This window comes from Protopterus annectens, chromosome 1.part1 (genome assembly GCF_019279795.1).
Source record: "Protopterus annectens isolate FY-2018-M chromosome 1.part1, PAN1.0, whole genome shotgun sequence".
Taxonomy (NCBI): Eukaryota; Metazoa; Chordata; order Ceratodontiformes; family Protopteridae; genus Protopterus; species Protopterus annectens.
The window spans coordinates 1,232,033,153-1,232,060,805 of NC_056726.1; the positions used below are offsets into that span (position 1 = coordinate 1,232,033,153).

Consider the following 27,653-nt stretch of genomic DNA (forward strand, 5'->3'; position numbering starts at 1 on the left):
GATAAGATGTTTGCCTCACAGATAAGAAGTACAAGGTTTGATTCTCACTAAGAGGAAACCTGCTAGGTTTAAAATAGTCCACAAGGGCAGCTAACCTAGTACTTACCTATGAACTTATGAAAAACAAGTAAGCTGTCTAATATGTATGGAGAAATGCAATCCCAGTGAGTTGTATGTCTTGCTGAGTGTTGCAGGCTTGCAACACTCATATACTGAATAAAACTGGCATACACCTGGAATTAGCATAACAGGAAGCTCTTTAGGTTCAAGTGTCTGACTGCAAAAGTTTAACCCCAAGAATAATAAAATGACCACTTAAGTAAAGCAGTGCAGACCAACCAGTAAATAGATAGTGCTATCTTGAAGTCATTTTAAAATTGTTTAAAAAGAGGGGTTATAAGAAAATATTTTAATGAATAGAAACAGGGGTACATGATTTAGCTGTTGCATGGTGGGTGACACCCTCGGCTGTTCTTGCTTTAAGCAGCAGTGACTGTCTGTTTGAAGAGAAAACGAAATAAGAAGACTAAATTGACAATCTCTCACCACTACTGTCAGTATCCACTGGAGTACCCCAAGGATCCAATACTGGGTCCCCTCCTCTTTATCATATTTACCAACAGCCTAAATTCAGCAACGCAACCTGCTACAATCATACAATACACAGACGATACAGCTCTTATCTGCTCTGCCCTTTCCCGCCAAGAACTTCAAGATAAGTCACAAAAATAATTTCAGGAAATTGAAACTTACCTATCAAAGCACAAACTCATTCTTAACCCAAATAAGACTAAGTTAATGATTTTCATAGACAAAACTTCCAAGCCCTGCTCTCCACCTCTCTTTATTCAGTCCACCAATTTAACCAAAATTGAGCTTACAAATCAGACAAAACTCCTGGGTGTTACAATAGATGACAGGCTTTAATTTGATATACGTATTTCCTCTAACAATCAAAAAAGTCCTTGCCAAACTCTGAGCTCTCTACAGGGCCAAACCTTATCTAACATACCAAGCCAGACTAGCCACGGCTAGATCTCAGCTTCTATCTACCTTTCTGTACTGCTCACACATTTTCACCAACTTGTGCAAGGCCGACCTTAATAACATAGAATCCTGCTAGAAGTAAATAGCAAAGTTTGCCAGCAATCATCCCCATAAACATCATCATTGTTCTGTTCTTCAACAACTTAACTGGCTAGAACTTCCCAACCTGTTAACATTAAACCAACTTACCTTCACCCACAAAATTATTCACAACCCCAGTAACTGCCCAGGAGTTTTGATCTGATCCAACCACATGTCAGCAGCAGGTCCCTTAGGTCTTCCGACAGGCTACTTCTAAAAATAACCCAGTTTCACAACTACCATGGTGAATCCCTCTATTCAAATAAAATAGCTAAGACCTGGAATGCTCTCCCTCAGCATGTACAAAACATTCCCAGTTGTTCTTCTTTTAAAACAACACAAAAGAATATCTCAAAAACAACTGGCTCTGCCGCTGTAGTTCTCCTGGATAATTCCTCTGTCCTAGTACTTCATAATTCTCTTCTTCACCTTTAAACAGCTCAAACTATCTCGCCAATGAGTTAAAATGTTTTGGTATGCTCTCTGATAGATTTTTAAAGTACTTCAGTGATCAAATATCTGTGTATTATGCTATGATATATGTGGCTATGTAAATTTCTTTGTTAGTTAATTCTGTTAACATATGTTTCTTTGATTGGTTTGGTCTCTGATAGTTTTTAAAATATTCAGTTATCAATATAGCTGTACTTGCTATGCTCTATGTTTGCTATCGAAATAATTTACTTAGTTACTTTTGTTAACATATGATTATTAATTGTATAATTTACATATTATTAATTGTATCTTTTCTGTTTGTGGAGCTTTTCTCCTCAGGTCTCCGCCGAAAGTGGGGTGCTGGCCCAATCGGGCACTACCCGGTAACAAATGTAAATAAATAAATAAAATGTAACATTAAGTCCATTTAAGGGTTTGAGCAAGTGATAAAGAAGGATTGTAGAACCTTTTCCTTATGGTATAAGACACTATTTTTAAACAATGTTATTAAATTATCACTTAAGACATAGGGAAACATACTTAATAGAAAAGAAAACAAACCATATTATCATTTTTTCTCATTTACATACATTATACAATGCATATCTTTTTAAATTTGTAACTGTCACCAGTCCAATATTATATAAATTTCCCAATTCCTGCCTTCCCTTAAAACTCACTTCTCCTGAACATTATTCTGCATGTATTGTTTCCACAATTTCCATTAATTTCTTCCCTTTTCTAAATATCCCTCTTCCATTTATATTATTTATTTTATAATATTCAGCACTTTAGATATGTTGCTTTAGACTTTAATTTCCATTTTCAATAACTGCTTTTTTTGGTAGCCAACAGAATTAAACGTAACAAGGCCTTACTGGTGTAAGATACTGTTGAGCATGTATTCCACACAGAATTAATGTTCTTAGTACCAGGTGTGGGTGAAATTCATGTTTTCATTCAAAGTACTCTAAACTCACTTCTGAGCAGAATTTCATTTTTAAAATGTGATGTCAAGAGAGAATTAATCAATTGTGTAATTGAAAATATACATTCTAAGGCTGTATATTAATTTTTATAAGGAAACATGCTGTGTAGGTTGGTATGGACAGCCATTCCTTTCTAATTTCAGTTTTTCCAGGAATGCATTAAATTTGTACGTATTCTGATCTTGTAAATTGTATAAATGTATGTATTTATTAATGTTATTTATGGTTTTTTTTGGTTGTTGTTGTTGTGTCTTTCTGCTTTTCCCCGTTAGGGGTCGCCACAGCGGAACTCCGGTCCGCTAATGATTAGCAGTAGATTTTTACGTGCCGAGTTGCCAGCCCTGACGCACAACCTTCAACGAAGGTATGCCCATTCACGCATGTCACCACACAGAAGACGCTCTAGCTGAGAATCGAACAGGACAACGTCTTACTGTGAGGCAACAACGCTACTGCAGCGGTAATGTTTGTTAAACACTGTCTATGCTGTCATTCTCATCATTTTCACAGACAATAGGTAAGTACTAGGCTAACTGCTCTTGCAGGCCATTTTAGACCTAACCAATTTCCCTCAAAGAATCAGACTCGGTGTCCTGTGTCTATGAAATAAACACCTTAAACATTTTGCCAACCCCTTTCTCCCAGCATTTTTTTTGCATACACTTTGTTGACTAAGTTAATCCCAGCAGACCGGTGGCCTCTTCTCAGGGGAGACTCGAGGTGGTATTTATACTCACTAGGGAAATTTGACCAGGGCATTGGGGAACTTCCCCTACTCTTGGTAGTCAGGGGAAGGGTTTGTGTTTTACACATCCTGACTTCCTGTTTCCTGTCCAGGTGTGGAGGCAGCCAGGAGGAACAGGAAGAAAATATGGCTGATTCAGCTTTGGCTGAAAATGAAGTGAAACTTGATTAAAATGTAGCTAAAATGGTAGAATCACTACCAGAAGTTTTATTTCTGATGCTGTGGGTGCAGAAATAACAGTGATACTGGCAGAAAAGGAGATTGTAGCTGTAACAGAGATGGATTCAGAGGAAAACTTTCAGATGAGATTGTTTGAAGGAGAGACAGTTATCTCTGAGAAATGCATAATTACAACCCTCTAATCAGGAGGGTTGCGGGATGATTATTTGGAAGAAATGGTAAACCAAAGTGAACCAGAAAGTAGGGCAGCAATTTCATGGAGTGACATCATGGAAAAAAATAGAAGAAAAAGGAGAAGAGACTGCCAGAAAAAGTTCAAGAGACAAACAATTATGCACAAACTGTGGGAGGAGGAGCAAAGAAGAAGAAATGAAAGAAACAAAAAAGAAGTATACAATACATGTGAGCTGTAAAAAAGAACAAGGTTTGGACAGGTGTAAGGTTTGGCACCTGTGGGTGTCAAAGCAAAGGAGATAAGAGCATTCATTTTAATTAATAAAGAGACTTTTTGTGACTTGATATTTGAGACTGGGCAGGCCATGGAAAATTTTTTGGGTGCATATAAACAAAAGAAAAATATTTATCCATGGTCAGCATATACAAGCTTTTTACAGATAAACAAAAAAGAAGAATAATGATCCAGTTTAGAACTGAAGTTGAAGCAAAAGAACTGAAAGAACATTTGTTAACTATGTATAAAGAAGTAATGAACACTACAAAAGTATATGATGAAAGAGGACTATGGACTGGGGGATGGGAATGTGGAGTAATACTGAAAATGGAAAATGATCATGTTATGCTTGTACCTAGCATTATTAATGTTCATGGTAATAGGGGTTATGTGAAATACAGGGGTCAACCAAAAACTTATTTTTGTAGAAAAATGGTCATTTAGTCAATGAATGTGATAAAAAATATGTTATTTATGTGCTAAAACAGGACATAATGCAAAAAATGTGATTTAAAGTGCATAAAATGTGGCAGTACTGGTCATTCATGGCTAGAATGTGAAATGAGTGTGCAAGAAAATGAAAATGAAGTTATACAGGATAAAGATATAGTAGGAAGTATTATACAAGTAAATGTACAAAAATATGTAACTGATAAAGAGGTTAGACATGAAGTTAAAGAAAATAATGAAAAAGAAACAGAGGGGACAAGTGAGGAAGAAGGGGATGGGTGCACAGTACGAAATAAAAATAATTCAATAAGGAAAAGAGTTAAAGGAAGAAAAAGATCATTCAAAAACAATGCTTAGGGAAAATAAGAAAGGAAAGGTTTAAACATTTTATTATAGTAACTGTTCTTAAAAGCTGAAAATATTACTTTAAATGTAAACAGAATGAAAAATCTTAAAAGGAGAACAGGTATATCACAATGGTGTGCTGCAGTAGATGTAATTATTATTGTTTTAGAAGATATCAGATTATTAACAGAGGAAGAAAGAACACAAACTGAAAAATTTTGGAATGGTGTGGTAGTTTGGAACATGGGGAAAGAAACATGCTCAGGCAAATGTATATTATGTCAAGAAAGCATTAAAATATTAGATGTAAACATAGTGGAACTTGGCCAGACTACAGTAACAGATGTGAGATGGAAACTATGTGTATAGAATTATAGCTTTATATGCATATGTAACAAAAAACAGACAGAAATAATGTTTAAAATATTTTTGAATATGTTTGTGTAGTTATGGACATTATAGTGGTGGGTGATTTTAATTGTAATTTAAGGAAAAATGAGAGCAATTACGATGTTAAAATGGCTAAAGAAATTATGAGAAGTAGAAAGTTAATAACCACTGGACCTATAAAAGGAATGAAATTAAGACAGAAACTGAAAGTTACAAAAAAGGAATTGGGTATGCCGTATTTTCAGATCATGTGGCAGTATGAGTTAAAGTACAGGAAAATGAAGAATATATAAGAATACGAAAAGGAATAAATATAATTAATGAAAAATGAATTAGATTTAGAAGAGAAAAAATAACTTGTGGAGTTATGGAAAATCATAGGACTATGAGGGAGTTTTCTGAGAATTGGACTGTTTGGTGGCTTAATTTTAAAGAAGAAAATACAAAAAAAGTATTTTTAGAATGTATAAGGAAGAAAAGAAGAAAAGAAAAAGATATAAGATATGGAAGAAATGAATACAGACAACAACAATGGGATAATGTACTCAAAGAACTAAAGGATAAGACTCATATTTGGAAATCATATATATTTTCATATAGAAAAAAGCACACTTGTTGAACATCATGGTAATAGGAAAATTGCTTATGTTGCTATTATCTGTATGATTCCTAGTAAGTACAAAAAGGAATTAATGATGATTATATTCTCTTTTATATGGGACTCTAGACTGAATTCAGTCAAATGAGGGATTCTTTATATGAAAGGAGAGCAAGGAGGTTTGGATTTAATAAGCCCAATAGTACATGCAGCATCTTTAATTTTATATAAAGTGTTAAAAGGAATTATGAAGGAAAATAAAAACTTGATAGAAATGATAGTATATTATAAATACAAAGAACTGTGGAAAGAAATGGAAGTTAAAAAATGAAGTAAAAGCATTGTGAATGAAGAAATGAAAGAGTACCAAAACAAAACTGTGTTATGGAAAATAAGAATATATGTGAGAAAAATAGAAAGGAATGGTACTTAAATATTATGAAAGCATTTTATTGTAATGATCCATGGAAAGATTTAGAAATAGATAAGAAAAAAGCCATAATTATGAAATATAATAACTATAAAAAGATTAAAGAATATAATGAATTTTTATGGAGATTGTCTATTAGAAAATTGCCAGTTAAGGCAAATATGCCATATGTAATAAATGTGGAGAGTTTGAGAGTACTGAGTATGTGTTTTTGAAATGTTAATAATTTGTGGAAAGAAATATATGTAAAGATAATAGGGTGAAATGTTTGTTAAAATTTGAACAAATAAATATGGGCATAATAGAATTTGGCTATTATGGTGTATGTAAACAGGAAGAAGTGAAGAAAATGGACAGAGTAACATTTTATTCTTCATGGACTATCTGGAACAAGAGACTAAATGAAATTAAATACACTGAAAAATGGACTTTGACAAAGATTTTGGAAAAAAATAATGTTTTGGTTGTGGATAAAAGAGTGGGCGGGAATGCTTAAATTGAAATTTATAATGTATGGAGATTTGTAAATAGATGTAAATATGTAAATAATATGTAATGTATATATCAATAAAAAGCCCTACTCTGGCTTCTGCTTCCTGTAGTGAACTGGAGGGTGATTACACTAAGGAGTAAAGAACCATGGAAGACAATATTTGTAAAGCAACTACAGATGATGTTTCAGTATCTGAAATTCATATTGATGGATTACCTACAGAGACTTTGCTCAAATATTTAATGAAATGAACATTCTAACTTTTCTGCAGTTCCTTGGAGTCTAATTATGGAATACTGTGATCTTGATGTTGATCATGTTTCCAGATGTGTTGACAGTTGCAACGTGACCTCAGATGTTAAAAGGCAAGAAACTTTCTTCTGTCATACCTCTCAACCTCGTAAAACAAGAAATCTAGACAAAACCATAAATAATGGGAGGCAGAGGCCCAAAACTAGGGACACTTTTTAAATATTGCTCTTACAAACCCAGAAAGTTGATAGAATAACAGGTTTTGTATTAGCACGAATGTCTGTCATTATTTTCTGACTTCAACCCTCAACAGTTTGCCAGTGATTTGATGGAAAACTACAATTTTATCAGAAACGGACCTAAAGCATGAGGAAGAAATCTGGATATGCTTCAAAAATCTGTACAGTTGAGAGCTATGACATCTGTTTTTTGACTTTGGCATTACAATGCCTGACAACTAAGGATGCTCCTAACAGTGTCTTTTCTTCTGATATTTTATATGCCCACGCTATTAAATGGTTATGGTCTTTCTACTCCACAGGAACATTTTTCTTCTGCTGTGCCTGTGATAAGAACAACTGCAGAGAATTGTCTTCTGATTAACTGATATTCTGTTTGGGATATAGTTGTTTTGCCCTTGGGTATTACTGTAACAAATGTAAGAGCATTTATTCAGATCAGTAAAGAGACAGTCTGTGATATTACCTTTGAAAATCTTCATATTGCTGAATCTATTTTGGCTAAATTTGGTTTCAAAATGTTAAACTTAACTTGGGCTGATTATGACGTTATGAAACATCATATTAATTTGAAACTACATCTTCTCATTCTGTTTCGGAATAGTGAAGAAATTGTTTGAAATATGTTGTCATTCTATAGAAAAGATAAATAATATGTATATGAGGATAGAGTTTTGTGTAATGTGGTGCAGTAGATGCGGGCTATCTTACAAATTAGTGACAGCAAGGTAGTACACCTTCCTAGTGTTATAAATACAAATGGAAAATGCCTGTTTTCTATAAAGAACAACATGAAACATGTTTTCTGTGAGTCTTCAGAAGACATTTTTCAGGACTGCAATAGATGCAAATGTTCTCAGTGTGGAGGAATGGGACATTCTGTAACAAATTGTGTTGGATTTTGCAAACAATGTACAACTGCTGGACAGGACACTTCTGATTTGATTGTCCTTTATTAAATGATGGAAAAGTGAGATGGAATTTTATCACTTGGAGTAATTTCTTATGTGCAGCACAATCTATTGAGGTGTACCCCGTAGATGATACTATTTTGAAAGACAGTGATGCCGATCAGGATATTCGCCACAGTAATTTAGCTTCTGTAAATGATATGATAAAAAATTACAAAGTTTTGAGTGATAACTTGCATGTTGACATCAGTGAAGGATTAGGAAAAAAGTTAAGAGTAGACAAAATAGACAAAGCATCAAGAAAACTGCTAAAATGTTATGTCTTTAGTTGATAGCTTGCCAAAATAGAACAGAAACAAGTTGAGTTATTATGGCAAGGTAAACTTGTATGGTCTTTTGAACAAGCTCTTTATTGTGAAATAGCTTTCCTCTACAAAGCTAAAAATTTTCCGATCTTAGATCGTATTATTGGCAAGCAGTGTCAGTGGCATAACAGGTAATTTATTTATTTAATTTACATTTGTTGACTGGGAGAGTCCAGCTGGATTACAAGTCCATTTTCAGTGGAGGCCCGGGGAGAAAAGCTCCAAGAGAAACATTTTTTACAAAACAATAGTTTTAAGGACAGACTTTTGACATACAATTTCCATAGAAGACTCTTTGACATACATATTAACTAACATATAGGATACATTCATTCTCTACAATATAATATTAAATTTTAGAAGATATTCCTAAGTTTAGGATTCCTGTGATAGCTTTACTATCAGAGTAAAAGCAGAGAGACGTAGAATAAGGCTCCGAGAGAGCAGATGATGCTCGCTATAGTTGAGAAGGATAACAAACTGATTTACTATATGTCTTCACCTGGTTTTAGTTGAGAAGGATAACACATTGATTTACAATATGTCTTCTCCTGGTTTTAGTTGCTTATGGAAAGCACAACATTGCTGGGATAGTTTCCCCTAACTCCTGGAGAGATGGGATGAGTAATAGATTAACAGTCCTAAGTGGGTACAGTACTATGATTGGTTGACTTAGCAGAGTTACTTAAGTTATGTGAAGTGTTCTAATGAGACATTAGCCAGGGGGGATACAGGAGTGCATTAGATTATTCAAAAAGTGAGTTTTAACAAGTTTCTTGAACTGTGATGGGGATTTGTTGTCAGTTATGTGGGCAGGAAGGAAGTTCCAGCTTTTTGCTATACAGTGGCTGTAGACAGACTTACCAGTTTCATTGTTATATTTGGTTACTTTGAGGAGGTTTTGTGTGCTAGACCTCAAGGCCCTGGCAGTTGTATAGGGTTGCAAAAGATTTTGTAGGGCTGGAGTGTTTTCAGAATTATGTACTATTTTGTGGGCTAGTGATAGTTGATTGAGTTGAAATAGTAGTGGTAGAGTTATTTTAGGCGTTCACAGTGATGTGTCCTGATGGGAGAGGTTGTAGCGAATTTGGCTATCTTATTATAACAACTATCAAGTTTGTTTAGATCGGATTTGCAGTGATTTGTAAGCACGGGGGAGGCATAAAGTAGAGTGGATAGTAGGTGAGTCCTCGCTATTGTAGTTTTGGAGTGGTCAGTGAGGAATTTATTGCAATACAGTAGGCCAAGTTTTTATGTACTTTTTATGGTTATAGAAATATGTAGGTCAACTCTAAGGTGATTATCTATTTCAACCCCTAAGAGTTTGGTATGATTTGTGGGGGTGATTGTGGTCTTGTTAAAGGAGGAGATGAAGAAAGAATCAGTGGGAGGTGTGGCTCTGTGGGAGCTAAAGAGTACTAGCTTTGTTTTACTTGGGTTCAGAATGAGCCTTTGGTAAGATATTCACCTATGATGCAGAAGGCTGTGGGTTCTATTCCCACACCAGGAAGATCTATTGCTGACACTGCAGTGCAGCATAAGGAAGAGTGCTGCACTCCCAAAGGTGTCATCCTTCAGATGAGATGTTAAACCGAAGTCTCAGCTGCCTGAGTTGGTGGTAGCTCAGGTGGCTATAAAAGATACCACAGCACATATCAAAAAGAGTAAATGAAGTTCATTGATGCCCTGCACACATTTCCCCTAGTAGTATAAGTATCATGTCGGGTCTCCCCTGAAAAGAGGCCAACAGCCTAGTGAGAATAACATGGTCAGCATGAATAAGTAAAATAAAATAAATAGTATTCCTGGTAGAGTGTTTGTGACTTGATAATTATGATGGAAGTTTTGCATTTGATCATAATATATGCTACTGCTAATTTAAATGATATGACAGAATTATTCCATGTTTAGAAATATTTTGTTATGGTTAATCTTCAAGTATTTACTGCTGGAAATTTAACTTTGTCACCTCAAAAATCAAACAAGAAAATATCTAAGGATATAAAAACTTTTCAAGACATTATAAAATTTGGTAAAATACTTATTGGCCCTACTATGGCTCATACTTATATGAGAGGTAATTTGAAGAAAGAAATTATTTAATATTTTCAGATTCTTTAGTACCTTTGTAGAATCAGAAATCAAAACTTGATATGACTGAGTATTTTCATTATGTTTTGGAACAGAGACATGAAAAGATGTAATTCATAGAGAGAAATGATTTAAAAAATTAAATGGATGCCTATTATAGGCCCGGCTGTGGCAGGTATATTCAAATACTTTATAGTGTGATCATCTTCCATTTCTAAGCAGTTATATTTATGGTTCAAAAACATGTGGCATGAGAAAAAAAACACTGTTATTCTTTAATAATGAAAAAATGAAGTTAATTTACAGTCTTGTAGTTTAGAAAATATAAAATTATGGAAAATGAAGTGAGATGATTTAACTCAGAATAAATTTCTCAACTGTTATATGGACAGAAGTATGTTGTTAAAGGAAGGGAAGAAGAAATATCTTCTTTTTTGTATGCTTGTACATTATGAATCTTCTGTATGTGAAGGAAAGGGCTAGAAAGTAGAAAACTGTGTTCTTAGAAATTTTTCTTGCAAGCAGGTTGATGTGTGGAATTGGAATGTTAAAACATTATCTTCAGGTGAGAAAGCTTTTTTAGATAAATCTATTAGGCTTGACAAGATTAAGGATTGTTTAAATTATGTTTCTATAGACTCAGCCCCTGGTCCAGATGGATTACCATATGCCTTTAACAAATTTATGAATATTGAACTTATTTTCTTAAATGTATGAAAATGTTGTTCTTTTAATGGTATTACAGATAGAGATGCATATAAAGGTCTGATGAAATTTGTTTATGAAAAAGGTCTTAGAGAAGACATTTCTATCTGGAGACCTATCACCATTACCTGCATTGATGATAACATATTTTATAAAACAGTATATGAGAGATTATCAAAACATTTCCAAAACATTTATAATCCTGGTGTTTATGGGATATAATGGAAGCCTAGTAAATATATTTTATTGGTTTTGAGATAAGTAATTGATAGTATTTATTCTCCTAATACTGAAGCCCTGTTATTAGTCTGTGCCATTATTAAATATTCAGTTATATTGCTAAAATTAGTTGATGGCATATTTTGGAAAGTTACAATAGTAGTTCTTCTATTCTGAGGGCAGTAAGTATTGTTGTTGTCTTTCAGCTTTTCCTGGTTAGGGGTCGCCACAGTGGAACTCCGGTCCGCTAATGATTGGCAGTAGATTTTCACGGTGCCGAGTTGCCAGCTCAACGCCCAACCTTCAACGAAGGCACGCCCATTCACGCATGTTTTTCGGAACGCCATCTATTTCTGATAATTTCTAGATTAGGGTTTCAGTGAATGCCTGTTCATGAAAGCATATTAAGCTTCTTATGGGAGAGAAACAAGGACGCCACCTAGTATAGTTATGCATGCATTCAGTGAAAATGTATGTGTAATGTATAAAGAATGCAGTTTGGGAATTGTTATCAGGGATGTCTGTTCCCGTATTCTTTACTATGCTGATTTTCTGAATATCACAAGTTCAAGCAGATAGATTCCTGTTGTCTTAACACAAATACAAGATAACTTACATGTTGTAGGTTTATACATCAATAAACAGAACAGAAGGAGATTAGAGTGTTTTAACTATTTAGAGGGTGTCCATTATATATCTTGGCTATTAAGTTTGGATATTATTCTGTTTTTCTTAGTCAGTGGAATCTGCTGTTAGACAAGCTTAAATAAAATATTTGTTTGTGAAATTGTTTTCTTATGTCATTTAAGAATAACATTTTACGTTGCATTCTGTTGCTCTAAATTGTTTCAGCTACATTGGTAATGGTTTTCCTTTTTCCTAAATGTAGAGAAAAACAGTTATTGGAAATATTTTGGGGATTTTATGGGGTACAAACTTAACCCTGTTAAGTGAGGAATTACTTATTGTAAAAAGAAGATGGGGGTCTAGATTTATGAAACTCTGTTGTTTACCTTGTCTTACTTCACATACATACTGTTGTGAGAAGATTACAGGTTAGAAGTTCAGATGCTGTTAGCACACTTCTTTGGGAAAAATATATATTTTTTTGTGGGGGGATTTTTATTTTTCTTCCAGAGTGAAAATAGGTAAATACTAATTATAGTCTTTCAGAATATTTTTATAAAATATGTGAATATAAACCAGTTCTTGGAGATGCACTTCAGAAAAAAAAAAACATTATGGTATACTTGTATAATGGATTCTTTTTATGTAAGACCTTGAGAAAAGTTATCCACTAATATTGAGTATTCCATTAAAGCTAAACAATACAGATTCTAAAAACTGGCTGAAATACAGGATTTTCTTTGGTGTTTGATGAAAGGAAAATTGCCTGTCAGTGGCCAAATGAAGTATAAAGTGATTAGTAAAGGATGTTTAACATATGTGTAACTGAAGAAACATTAGAACATGCATTGTTAACCCATCTTGGAGTACAACAGTTTTAGTGAAAAGTAGTTGTTTCTTATCAAATGAAGCATCTTTGACCTTTGACACTTAATATAATATATAATTTCTATCTCTCAACTAAACATTTAGAGAAAGATATGTTTGAAAAAGTAGTTGTTAGTGCATTATGGATTCAGTAGAAATGTGGATGTGATGAGTTGCTCTACAATAAATTGTAGGATTGTGTGTGTGTGTGTGTGTGTGTGTGTGTGTGTGTGTGTGTGTGTGTGTGTGTGAACTACGGTGTAAATATTGTCTTTTGTGTTTCTTGTCTTTTGCTTTGTTTCTTTTAAAACTTAGAAATGAATTTGAAATAAAGTTTCCCGACTCTTTTCAATAAATGCTCTGAGATCTTTTATATCCACTCGCGCTACCTCTAAATTGGGCAGATGGGACCTTGGTTTAACATGTCATCTGAAGGATGAATTTGTGTATGTGAAAAAAGTGAATAGGATAGGAATGACACAGAGGGGAAGAAACAGCTATGCTATGCTTGTTTCCTTTTAGACAGAAATTTAATGATCATTTTGTAAGGGGGAAATACACTATAAAAAGATAATGTGTTTATTAATGAGAAAACATCATGTATATTTCTGTTCTTCTTTTACTAGCTGCATCTAACTGCCTTATCTGAAAACTTATACATTTTTGTTTGATGGTTCTACTACTATAGCCACCTTTAAGGCATTTTCAGAAGTTAAATCAGTTCTGCCTAAGAGCGTCTTTGTATGCAGTCATCATTAATTATGTTCAGCTTTGTTTCTCAAAACCTGCTATAATGTATTCTCATAAGTGTAATCCTGGACTAATTTTCTGTATTTAACCACATAGCAACTCAATTATACAATCCGTATTTTTTCTAATATGGGACTAAAACCTGTGCGTATGAATATTTTGCAGGTTTAGGGCAGGTTTGAGGTTAAAATGATTTTAATAAGCTTACCAGATGAGTGTAGGTTTCCACCTTGGGTGTGTGATGACTCAGGAGGTCCCTCATTAGACAGTAAGATTCAGTTTCAGACATACTAAGTACTACTATTTTCTTGTCTTCTTTATTTGTAGTCATAGTGGAAAAAAGTCTGCTCTTCCATGCTATTTCTATTCCTGTTATGTCTAGATTATTATACCACATATAGACAGTACCCTTAAATTCCATTTCTGCTTTTCTTTCTTTCTTCCTCTTCCTAAATTCTCTTCTTATCAAAACCAGTTATATGTCAGAAGACAATTCATTTACTAGTAATGGCTCAAGAGAAGTGTTAATAACTAATCTGGGCTCAATAACAAGCAGAAGCAATGTGAACAACTTAGCACACAAGACTCTTATAAAACAGATACTCAAAACAGAGGAGCTTGACTTGGCTGTACTACATTTAACAAGCTACAGATTTCATGGTGCATAACCAAGTAAATAATTAGTATGTAAACATGACACTGTCTGGTGGCATAACATCTGAACACACAGTATGGTTCAGACCTGAGAAAATACTACTTCACATAAATTGTGGTATTTTCCAGAGAAAGTACTGCTTCACATAAATTGTGGTAGGTTCCAGAGAAAATACTACTTCACATAAATTGTGGTAGGTTCCAGAGAAAATACTACTTCACATAAATTGTGCTAGGTTCCAGAGAAAGTAGTACTTCACATAAATTGTGGTAGGTTCCAGAGAAAGTACTGCTTCACATAAATTGTGGTAGGTTCCAGAGAAAATACTTCACATAAATTGTGGTAGGTTCCAGAGAAAGTACTACTTCACATAAATCGTGGTAGGTTCCAGAGGAAATACTACTTCACATAAATTGTGGTAGGTTCCAGAGAAAGTACTACTTCACACAAATTGTGGTAGGTTCCAGAGAAAGTACTGCTTCACATAAATTGTGGTAGGTTCCTGAGAAAATACTACTTCACATAAATTGTGGTAGGTTCCAGAGAAAGTACTACTTCACATAAATCATGGTAGGTTCCAGAGGAAATACTACTTCACATAAATTGTTGTAGGTTCAAGAGAAAGTACTATTTCACATAAATTATGGTAGGTTCCAGGAATGTATTTCCCAAAGCATTACTGTTGTATAATCATCAGATGGGCTTAAAGCTGCTTAAGACAGTATGGTCAAGGGATGGGTTGTGAATATGAGAAGGGCAATTGCATTGGGGCTTGCCACAGCACTTGAATGGATTACCGGTGTTCATTCACCAACATGTACCATCAAACAGATATAAAGAAGATTTGAGAATGAGAATTGGTGACTTTGACAGCTACAGAAAATAAGTATTGAAAATTCAGTTTCTCAAGTGTACAAATATGTAGGTTTATATATCATGTGTTGAAATGTGAAATCTGCCCCCACCCACCCCACAACAAATCTTGTTCTTTCGGTCTGTCTCACTGTTGTACATTAGCATTGTTCGTCTGATAAAGAACGAGTTTCAGCATAAATTATTAGAGAGAATTATTTTTGAAGAAAATGTGTTGTGTGTTCTTCTTTTCTGTAAATGTGACTAAAATTTGTAACTTTTATAAATGGTGTGAAACATTTATATGTGGTTGGGTTTGATTAGAAATCTGAGAGCTAAAGACGCTGGACCTTTGGCCTTCTGCTTATCAGTAGCATTGATTGTGCTATCAATTGTGTATAGTCCATAACATTTTGTCTTATGACTTATTCCTTCTTAAACTTTCTTAACTGCATTAAACTGCCAGTTGCTGATGCTACATAATCTGATTGTGCACTTGATCATGTCTTCATGTCTTCTGCTATTATGTTTGCGTTTCATCTCTGTGTTTCTGTTCTCATTTTGAGAAAGTATGCAAAAGTCATGGATGTCTTCAGAGTTGGACTGTTATCAATAATTTGGTATTCAAGTTTAGCAGTCTGTGTTTATGTGGAATAATCTGCTGATGTCCTTCAAGGATGCATCTGCAGTCATAACAAATGGGTTGTCCTGTCGTCAGGCAGTCCTTCGGTCGGCTGGATTCCAAAGTCTGGGTCCGGCTTCGGCTGATGTCGCACTTCACCCGACGTCATCTCTGCTGGTCTTCGGGTATAAAGGCATCAGCCAATGCCATTTTCCTCAGTCTTTCTTGCCGCGTGGTGCCCGAAGCAGAAGCTGTTCGCAAGTGCCGGTCGGTCAGATCCAGAGATTACTACTACCGAATACTACTTCGAAGACTTCTAAAAAGCTAAGTACCCCGTTGGGGACTCTTTCTTGCCTCAGCCGATGTCAGAAAAAGTAAATAACTGTTTAACTTGTGGGAAACAAATACCTCATAAAGATTTCCACTCTTACTGCCTACCTTGTTTAGGCCCAGACCACGACGTAGCAGCCTGTTTAGCCTGTGCTTCCTTCAACCGACGAACGCTTAGGCGTCGATCGGAGTTTGCTGAACAGTTTTTCGGCTCAGATTTTGCGTACATTATGCCGTCGGATCCTCCGACTACCCAAATTGTTAAAAAATGCAAAGAAAAAGACCGACACTCGCGGTCCGCGGTTTCGGCCAAAACCACGGTTAAGCAAGCCGCGAGTGTCTCGGTTTCGGCCGAAACTGAGAAAACGGGTCAATCTTCAGCCGAATCCATGACTACTACTGAGGCTCCTGCTACCTTAGTTGAATCGGCCTCTGAAGTTTTGCCTACTACTGTGGTTCCTAGTGAATTATCAGACACCATCCCTTTGGATGTCTCTACCCCAGCACGTGGTGCTGCTAGGCCTCCTGCAGCCATGTCTATAAAGGCCTTTGCCAGGGCTAAAGCAGCCAAAACTGTTAAATCAGTGCCTGTTAAGACCCCTCACATAGGCCCACTTCTAGTTCACAAATGCTTACTCTGGCAGAGGATTTAATCTCCTTAATTAGGGGATCCCAATCTCACCCAGACAGGGCCTCTCAGCCTCCAGAAAAGAGACCTAGAGCAGAGCCCCCCGAGCCAGTGTCCTCTGATGATTCTTGGATGACTCAGACATTACAGATCAGCCAGAGGCTCCTTTTTCTACTTATGAAGATTCCGATGCTGAAGAATCCATTCCATCTGCCTCTCCACCAGAGGAATTTTCCTTTGGGGAAACCTTACATGCCATGAGAGAACAATTCCAATGGCAGGGACAAGATTTCTCAGATTCAAGAAAAGGCTTAGGACCTTTCTGCACTTACCACAACATAGGCCCTTAGCTATACCTCCAGTTCTGCCTGTTGTGGATGATGCATTTAATGATGTTTGCACTGCTCCTGATACTTTACCTCCAGCCCCTGCCAAACCAGATAGATTTTACAGGGTGCCAGACACTCATCACCACCTATACAAGGCCCCACTTGCAGATCCTGAGACTATATCCCAGGGGCCTAAGGCAGTAGCCTCGACCTCAGCAAAAACCCTCTCCTTCTGAAAGGGAATCCAGGTCCTTAGAGAGATGGGGAAAAAGTTTACACCTCTGCTACTCTCTCAGCTAGAGCTTTAAACTGTCAGTTTCACATGATCCAATACCAAGAGTTTATGCTTGATCAGTTAACTAAGAAGCTGTCCTCTGATGACTCCTTAGATAAGAAATATGTTTTAGAAATGGTGAATAACATTCAGCAGGTTAGTAACCATTCTTTAAAATGTGGCTATGATGCACTGGAGGCTTCATTTAGATCAGCCATGACTGGCACAGTGATAAGAAGGCATGCATGGTTGAAGGAACAGGTTTTGCGGATCATGTTAAAGCAAAGCTGTTAGATGCTCCTATGGATAAGGCCAGTCTATTTGGTACACCTGCTCAGCAAGTAATGAAGAAAATGGAAGAGAAGGCAAAATCTGTACAAACAGTTAAGGATTTCTTACAGGTTCAGCCCCCAAGGTTTAGTAGGAACTGGCCTGCCAAAAATTGGTCCTTTCCAGACTCCTCAAAATCTCAAAGAGGCAGGAATAGACGCTCTAGAGGCAGAAATCAATCCAGAGGAGGTGCCTATAGAGGACGCCAGTGGCAAGGCAATAACCAGAGAGGCACAGACACAACCACTGCCACTACAACAGGACAATCACAGTGACTTGGCTCTGACACCGCCTACCAGGGAGCAAATAGCAGCACCTTTAGGCGGAAAGTTAGCCTTATTTTCGGAAAATTGGCACTATATCACAAAAGACAAGTGGATTTTGCAAACCATAGACCAAGGCTACAGGTTCCACTTCCACACCTTACCAGTAAAAAGAGGAATGCCAAACCTACCTCCAAATCAAAAAACAGAAGCTCTAAAGCAGATAGCTCAATTAACAAAGATGAGAGCTGTGGAAAGAGTACCAATAACACAACAGGGCAAAGGATTCTACTCCAGACTCTTCCTAGTACCAAGAAAAGAGAAAAGTTGGAGACCTATTCTCGACCTGTCCGTCTTAAACACATACATCATTGTACCAAAATTCAAAATGCTGACCCTACAGAAACTTCTTCCCATGCTGGGCAAGGAGTGTTGGCTGGTAACTCTAGATCTCAAGGAGGCATACCTGCACGTCCCCATACGACCAAATTGCAGAAGATACCTCAGATTTCTTGCAGGATCAGAGCATTATCAATTCTCAGCATTGCCCTTTGGCTTATCTACTGCGCCCAGAGTATTCACAAAATGCCTGGCATCAGTAATCGCCCATTGCAGACTACAGGGAATCCAAATTTATCCATACCTGGACGACTGCCTGTTGCAAGTGGACAACAAAAGCAAGCTGACAACAGATTTACAAAGAGTCATTTGCTTACTACAAGCCCTGGGATACACAGTCAATTTAAAAAAGTCAAGACTGATTCCATCCCAGACAAGAACATTCTTGGGTGCGGAATTGGACACAGTAAAACAAATGGCATTCCTAACTGCAGAAAAACAAGCACAACTCCCTCTTTACTTCTTGGCATTAACAAAGCAGCACAAACTAACAGCAAGAAAAGTACTGCAGGCCTTGGGCTTCATGGCATCATGCATAATCCTGGTCCCCCATGCCAGACTGCATATGAGAAAACTACAGTGGTACCTAAAGAATTTATGGTCTCAACACAGGCACAGCTTAGAAACCGAAATCCCACTAATCCCATGCCTGAAAAAAGAGTTCCTATGGTGGGCTCAAGCATGCCAGTCAAACCCAGGCTTGCCCTTCCACAACTTTCAAGCAAACCAAACCATCACAACGGACGCCTCAGACCTAGGCTGGGGGGCGCACATGTTGGACAAGTGCATACAAGGATTGTGGACTCCAGACCAGCTGCACCTGCACATAAACCAAAAAGAAATGCTGGCAGTAAAACTAACAATCCAGACATTCAAACCATTCCTCAAAGAAGGCCATTTAATGATAAGGACAGACAACACCACAGTCATGTGGTACATCAACAAACAGGGAGGCACTCATTCATACCCCCTATGCAGAATGACTCTGGACCTTTGGAATATGGCTCTGAGCTACAACATCCAGTTACAGGCAATATTTGTGCCAGGAAAAGAAAACACCCTAGCAGACATGTTAAGCAGAACCACCTCGGATGCTCACGAATGGATGCTACACCCGGACATCTTCAAGGCCATCACAAAGAAATGGGGAATGCCACAAATAGACCTATTCGCATCCTCACTCAATCACCAGCTCAAAAAATTCTGCACAAGGACATGCCACCCACTAGCATGGAAGGTGGACTCTCTATCCTTCAGTTGGAAAGGCCTGACAGCATATGCATTTCCACCTCTTCCTTTGATGCACAAGGTACTACTGAAAATCAAAGAGGAACGCCCAAGGATAATTCTGATAGCTCGAATTGGCCAAGACAACACTGGTATCCTTTGCTGAGGAGCATGTCTCAGGGGAGAATGTGGCCAATACCCCTGATGCCTTTGATGTTAACTCAGAACAACTACAACATCATGCATCCAAACCTAAAAACCTTGCAACTGACTGCCTGGAACATCACATAACAACAACTAACCCAGACTTATCCCAAAGGGTTAAAGACATTATCCTTGAAGCCCGCAGACCTTCAACAAGAAGGAACTATGCAGGAAAATGGAAAAGGTTTGTCATTTGGAGTACTGAAAGAGGAAAAGATGTCTCGAACATAGATATTGCTAACATCCTGGAGTACTTGGCAGAGCTTCTACATACGGGCCTGTCCAATTCCTCCATCAAGATACATGCATCAGCTATTTCCGCAGAATACAGCTTCGATCCACCTGTCTTTTCGCATCCTCTACTCAGGCAATTCCTCAGAGGGATCAAGAATGTAAAACCTCCTAGGAAACCACCATTACCAGCATGGGACTTGAACTTTGTGCTAGAAAAATTGACACTCCCTCCATTTGAACCAGCAGCAACAGCAGATCTGCAACACCTATCATGGAAAACTGCTTTCCTACTGGCAATTACTTCAGCAAGGAGGGTTTGAACTACAGGCCTTAATGGCAGTACAACCCTTCCTAATCTTCCATCCAGATAGAGTGTCCATGAGAACTAATCCTACATTTATGCCTAAGGTGGTATCCAGAGTGTCTTTAAACCAGGCAATCCACCTACCTACCTTCTTTCCCAATCCACAGAACAGGCGGGAAAGGCTGCTGCATACCTTGGATGTACATAGACAGTTACGCTACTACCTGGACAGAACCAAAAGTAACAGAAAAACTGACCAGCTTTTAGTAGCCCATGCAACAGGAAGGGAAGGAAAAGCAATTTCCAAACAGACAATCTCCAAATGGATAGGAAATTGCATAAGATTCTGTTACTCCTACCATGGAAAACCAGTTCCACAGAACATAAGACCTCATTCTACAAGGGCTACAGCCACTACCACAGCTTTCTTACGAGGAGTGGCAACCAAGGACATTATTGAGGCGGCTACTTGGACCTCCGTGCATACATTTGCCAAGCATTATAATTTACCTCTATACTCTAGATCCCGAGCAGGGTTTGCCACTGCTGTATTGCAAGGGATCCTAACTACACCATAATTCTTCTTCCTCCTCCCCTAGTTTGGCTATGGTATTCTACCCATTTGTTATGACTGCAGATGCATCCCTGAAGGACATAGTACAGTTTTGTACCTACCATAAATGTAGATGTCCGAACAGGATAGCATCTGCAGTCAGGATTACCCACCCTCCTTCCCCTCTGTGGTACTCCTAGGGTATTTACCCTCCTAATAGCTAGCTGGGGGGGAGTCTCTTATGGTGTATTTGTTTGTATATATGTACATACATGCTTTTTTTTGTGTTTGCCTTCTACTATTTTGGAAACATTGGCATTTATCCAAAATTTAGCTTTCCTAGTGGGCAACTGGCATCTGGGGCAAGAAACACTGAGGAAAATGGCATCGGCTGATGCCTTTATACCCGAAGACCAGCAGAGATGACGTCGGGTGAAGTGCGACATCAGCCGGACCCAGACTTTGGAATCCGGCCGACCGAAGGGCTGCCTGACGACAGGACAACCCATTTGTTATGACTGCAGATGCTATCCTGTTCGGACATCTACATTTATGGTAGGTACAAAACTGTACTTTTTTTGATTTTTGGTTCCCTTCACTTTCCACTGATTTCCTTTGAGTAATTCATTGCCCATGTGCCCATTTCTTCTTTCTTGTGGACAATAGTTGGAAGGTGTTTCATGGACCATTGCAGTGGGAGGTAAGGATTTTGCAGTGCACTGCCTGTTATCTCCTGTACCTGAATATGAGGTACCTAAAGACTGACTTTAAAAACATACTTTCATACTGTTCCACTCCTAATCCCATTTATCTGTGTGGTCTGCAGACTGTTGAATTAGCAACTGTGGCATTATGGTAGACCTATGGGTGGACCACTTGTGTCATCTTCTTCCAGCTGCCATTACCAGTGAAAAATGCAAGCTGTCCATTGGCTAATTATTGCCTACACTGTAAGGTGAGTTATTTTATACTGAGGCCTGCATCAAACTGTAGTCACCAGCGTTGCAAATGAGAACTTCCTTAACACCGTTAGTCCAGCAGTACCTGAACTGGCTTGACAGTGTTTTAACTGTTGTACATTTATCTGATCTTATTTACTAAATAAATATATATTTCAGGTACTCGATGCTGCACTTGGTATTTCAGAACAAAAGGAGAAAGTTCAGCCCATAGAAGAAGCACTGCACAATGAAGTTACTACAACTTTGTTAGGTAAGCAGAACTTGAAAATATTTGGTAATATCCTCTATTAGTTCTCTCAGAAATTGCGGATATAAATCAGATATATCCAAGTTAACAACCCATGTATTAGGCATGATTTAAGAATTTGTGACAGGAAAAAAGATAATATTGCTTTGAATTCTGATTTAAAATATTTATGGCAGGGACAGAAACACAATTATTTGCCTAGTTCTTTTTGTTGGGGGAGCTCTGCACCTAGGTTTATCTGTTTGCAGAAGAGACAGGGACTCTAGACCACACATGTCATAAGATTATGTCTTTGTCCAGTTTTGGTGCATTCAGACATATTTGCTTTCTAGAGTCAGTTGTATGTTAAACAGATTTTTTTTGTTTGGTAAGAGTAAAATTTTCTGACACTGCAGAGTACTTTAAGAAGTCTGAAGGTAAGCTGCTGTAAAATGTTGTAACCATAGGCTACTGGACTCAACCATTTAGACTCTAACAAAATGTTAACATTTAAAATAAGGGCCCCTCCTGCTGTGCTTGCAGCTGAATCTATCTTTTCTTGGGCTGCATTTCAACATTTTTCTCTGAAGTGCTTATGTTTGGAGTTGTATGTAGTCCCTCTCCCGTCCTAGTACAAACTGTAATATCATGTGCTGCACTCAAAGACAGAGTACCTATCCCCTGAACCTTTGACTGACTGTCTTTTTTATGCTCTTTACACAATTCATATCCCAGTTTTAACAATGAAAAGTTCCCGTAGTCATGGCTTAAAGTGAAACCTTCAAAGTGACCTTGTGGCTGATAGATTTTGAGTCAAGGCACACTTGCACCCTGTCTGTTGCTTGAGAGAGACACACTTTGTGAAGAATTGTCAGAAGTATGAATGATTCAACTCAATGACACAATGACTTAAGAGAGAGAGAGGGAGAAAGAGAAAGAGAAACTGCTTGGTCAGTTTTGCTATAAAAAAGGTGGTTGAAAATGAACTTTCTTTATGAAGTGATTGATGGGGAGAGTCCTGTGTGCTGCCACAGATCTTTGCTGAAGCATCATTCATGGTCTGAGAAGCAGTCAGTAGGCCTCTGTAAAGCCATTCCAGTGGCAAGTCTATTTCAAAAATCACCCTCTTGTCCCCATGTGTGTGTGTGTGTGTGTGTGTGTGTGTGTGTGTGTGTGTGTGTGTGTGTGTGTGTGTGTGTGCGCGCGCGCACGCACACTTGTGTTCTTGACTAGTAAGACTTTAGATTTCTGTCTTTCACTTTATTATTATAGGTTCATAGGTGAATACTAGGCTAACTTCCCTGAAGGGTCATTTTAAGTCTAGCCTTTGATGGATAATCAGGTACCTAGAAGAGATGAACCCCCAGCTCTCACCTTTGGAAATGTTTCAGTGCCATCTATCCCAGGATTATTCATCCAGAGCATGCTCACAGATGGGCAGATCCTAGAGAGGTGCTCCTCAAGGCCAACACAGAGCTCCTTACATTTTGGCTTTTCCCAAGCATCATCTGAGGACCTGGAGGCTATTGTCTTCTATTCAGGTGAGGACAGTGACTCTTCCCTACCATATCCTGAAGCTACCCTTCCTTTCCTGGATTACCTCTTCTTTGGAGAAACCTTGAGGCTCATGGAATCTTTCATTGTCTGGGCTCTGCCCCCCCCCCACCCCTACACATAAATGCCTCCTTGAGTATGCAGTGAAGAAGAAGGAGGAGCATTGGTTTATTTCCTCTCATGGATCCAGCTTTCAAGGATGCCATGTGTGTGATCTGTAAACAGCTAAACTCTGCATGTGAAGTTGTTAAATCTCACCGTTTATTCTCGCTGATGGGTTCGGAGATGATCCTCGGCTCTGACACGGCTGATAGCAAAGCTCAAGGTTTGCCAGTAGCTCGGGACCAAATCCCTTATCCCATGATGAACTGCTGGAATTACCTCAGATCTAGTTTGCTGCGGCACAGATATAGGTTCATAGGTTCATAGGTTCATACTAGGCTATCTGCCCAAGGGCATTTATAAGCCTAGCCCATAGTTATGTGGCTTTCGCCACCCCTTTAGTTTGAATAAAACTATGCCTATTATTTTGCTGTGCCTCTGTCAAGCAATGACACTGAAGTAATCCCTGGGGTATATCTGCGATCTCCCATCCATTGGTCAAGATTCCTCTTGAACAAGGCCAGCGAGGTGCTCTGCCTCACATGTACCGGGATTTTGTTCCACAGCATAGGGAGTCTCTGGGTGATGAATCTGTCCCTCCAGCACGTTCTATTAATAACCGTGTCAAGGTTTAAGTCTCCCGCCCTTGTTGTTCTGAGGGATCTAGATTTTTTGAGGTGAAGCATATTCATCAAATCTGGGTTTGACATGGCCTTATGTGTCAGGCACAGGTCACCTCTGAGCAAGCGGTATGAGACTGAATAGAGCTGGAGTTCTTTCAGTCGGGCAGCATAAGACATATTTTTGAGACCCTTTATCCTTTTGGTGAGGAACTTTTGGGGCCTTTCCAGCTGCTGCAGGTGTCGGGTCAGATACATTCCGAATGGGGCATTGTACTCAATCATAGGTCTAATGTGATGAGTACAGGGGGACGATGACCTCCCTTGTTCTAGATGTGAATCCCTTCATGATCAGGTGGGCAATGTAGAAGGTTTTCCTGACTACTTTAGCAACATGAGTGTCAAACGAAAGGCTAGTGTCAACCTGGGTCCCCAGGTCCCTGATGACTTCTTCTGTGCTCAGTGGATTGCCGCCTATATGGTAGCTAGGGGTAACCTTGTTTTTCCCGAAGGGTATGACTATGCATTTCTTGGCGTTTAATTTTAGGCCATGGCTCTGGCACCAGTTATCCGTTTCTGTGAGGCCCTTCTGAAGGATATCTGTGTCAGAAGTGTTTTCGACTATGGCGACCAGTTTGCAGTCATCTGCAAACTTTGTCAGCCATAACCCTCCTGTGTTTGCTTGTACTTCAGAAAAGTAGATGCCGAACAAGAGTGGACCCAGGACTGAGCCCTGTGGGACACCACTTGTGACAGGCTTTGAGTCTGACATGGCTCCAGCAACTCTGACCCTGTGGGTTCTGTCACAAAGCATTTACTGTATTTTTTCTGTCTGTTTGCAAAAAAACTAAAAAAAAACAAAAAAATACTTCTCCTTTCCTAAACTTTCCTAGCTAGTTGTTCCAGTGATCAGATTTTGCTGATCCCTGGGCTTTGTATTTGGTTCCTGTGTTCCTCCATTTTCTTGTGTGGCCAGAGGTAGTTTCTTTACTCACCAGTGGGAGTGGGGAGTACTGAGCTGCTTGTTTGTCCTCAGAGGAGTGGTTAGAAACAGCAACTAGTAATTCGTTGGCCATTTTGGGTCATTTCCTGTTTTTTCCAGCCCCCTGCTATAAAGCACGCGTTAGCCCGCTTTAGCGCAGAGTTGCCACTGTTGCACACAAGAGCAGCTGCGGTTAAACAAGGTTAAACTATTCGGGCTACCTAAATTCCACTCTTCAAATTTTCCCTTATAACTACCTTCCTCGAACTGTACTGCTGATCTAACCAGCGTATCCTATAACTAAAAAGTTCATCTCTACTTGATTCCCAAGTAGACTATTCTCTATCTGTAAAGCCTGGCACTTGCTCCTACAGTACTTGCACCTTGATAAAGCACTTTTATTATAGATAGTACCCCACCAGCCTAGAACCCACATCCCCCGGAGTCTTTTGTAAGTTTTTTATCTGTTACTTCTAGCATGTCGAGGATCAGTTGCTAGTGTCCTCTCCTGCTCAACTGGTGAACCTGGGAATATTGAGGCAATGTTACAATTGCCTCATGTACACAGACAATCCTCTCCTTCTCCCACAAAACACAAATACATGCGAGATGCAACTATACGGCCAAACTGGAGGCTGAGCTCTCTCAACATAGGACTGGCAAGACCAGACAGGAGGAGAAGGTAACCACACACACTACATACCCAGTCACACATAGTACCATCACAACTTCAAATCATACACATAATCACACAAAGACATACTCGGAGGCTCTGATCAAAAATCTACCAAAACAGCAGAGGCCACCAAAGCAGACACCCAAACAACAACCACCTCATGACCAAACACATGCAACACATAGACCACACAGTCAGAGTGTCAAACTGTCACAGCCCTTAAGCAAAACACAATGCCAGACACACTCGTCATTGGTGACTCCATAGTCAGACACACTGACGTCCCGCTCACCAGACTGAGTAAGGAGAAGGCCACAGTAAGCTGCCTGTCGGGCGCTAGAATCCGCCACATAACGCAAGCACTCAGGTCTCTCAACAGCAGGTACAAGTACGACTCAGTCATTGACGTACCTCCTTGGACTACATGAAAAGAGGCATTGAGGAGCTCTCTGATTATGTAGCCCAAGCAGGTATGACCCTGACCTTGAGCAGTATCCTACCTTCACCTAGAATGATGCCACAATACAGTGATAAGATGATCAGCTTTAATAATTGGCTTAAATTCTGATGTCATTCAAAGGGGATCCAATGTCTGTCTGCCTGGGATGACATGCTGGACAAGCCAAGCTGCTTCTCGCAGGGACGGCTTGCACCTGTCACCCTGGGCTTCGGATATTGGCAAAGGTTCTTGCCACCCTCATAGTGCCTTTTTAGGCAAGGCTCAAATTCTAAACCTACCACCCTAGAACACAAAAAGGAAAAACTAAGGGTAATGCCGCTCAATGCCAGAAGTCTCAATCTCAAGATGCACGCACTTCGAGGCCCTTCTCAGTATGGAGAACATCGATGTCTGTGCTGTGACAGAAACCTGGTTCAAGGCTCCTGAGAGCACCCCAGCACTATCAGGTTTCACCTCATATCATGCGTTCCGCCCCAAAATCCGGACAACACCAAAAAGGAGGGGTGTCCATATTCATAAAGGACACCCACACCTCTAGGTTGGTGGCAACGCGCGATGCATCGGAGACCATCCAGGTGCAATTAACCATAGGCAAGACTGCTCTGCAATTTGTAGCATGTTACAGGCCACCCTCTCAAACTCAGGAACCTCACATGGCCTTCCTGAAAACACTGGAGAGAATAAATGTATCTCCAAACACCATCATACTAGGTGACTTCAACTACCCTAATATAGACTGGGAACACTACTCAAGCCCAAACACTCTAGCCCAAAGGTTCCTGGAGTTCATAAACTCAAATGCCATGGAACAACTAGTCACCATCCCCACAAGAGGAGAAAACATACTTGATCTCATCATCATGAACATGGGATCACAATGTTCAACACCGGAAGTATACCCCTCACTGGTGAGATCAGATCATAAACTAATCTCGCTGGAGGTCCTCATCCCGCCCCCACCTGAAATAAAAAAGACCACAGTGAAAAACTTCTCAAAAGCCGACTTCACACTTCTAAAAACTAGTGTGGTCTCCTTTAAGGCCGCTGAGCCAGTGATAAACATTACTCAAACCGCTGAATCACTTACAAATGCCTTCTACCAGCACCTACAGGACTGCATGGATCAGGCAATCCCAAACAAAACTAAGACTCTTTGTACCAAAGGCAAGCGTCCAGTCTGGTGGACCCCAGCCATAAACAAGCTCTA

At 38.8% G+C, this 27,653-nt stretch overlaps 1 protein-coding gene across 2 annotated transcripts in view; it reads left to right on the forward strand.

Annotated features, from left to right (window-relative positions):
* Positions 1 to 27,653, forward strand: part of LOC122809492 (zinc finger protein OZF-like) — a 182,109-nt gene that overhangs the window by 127,900 nt on the left and 26,556 nt on the right. For both annotated transcript variants that reach the window (XM_044081044.1, XM_044081052.1), the window contains exon 3: positions 21,983 to 22,076. In XM_044081044.1, the coding sequence (XP_043936979.1) occupies positions 21,983 to 22,076 (94 nt within the window). The remainder of the gene's footprint in view (positions 1 to 21,982; positions 22,077 to 27,653) is intronic.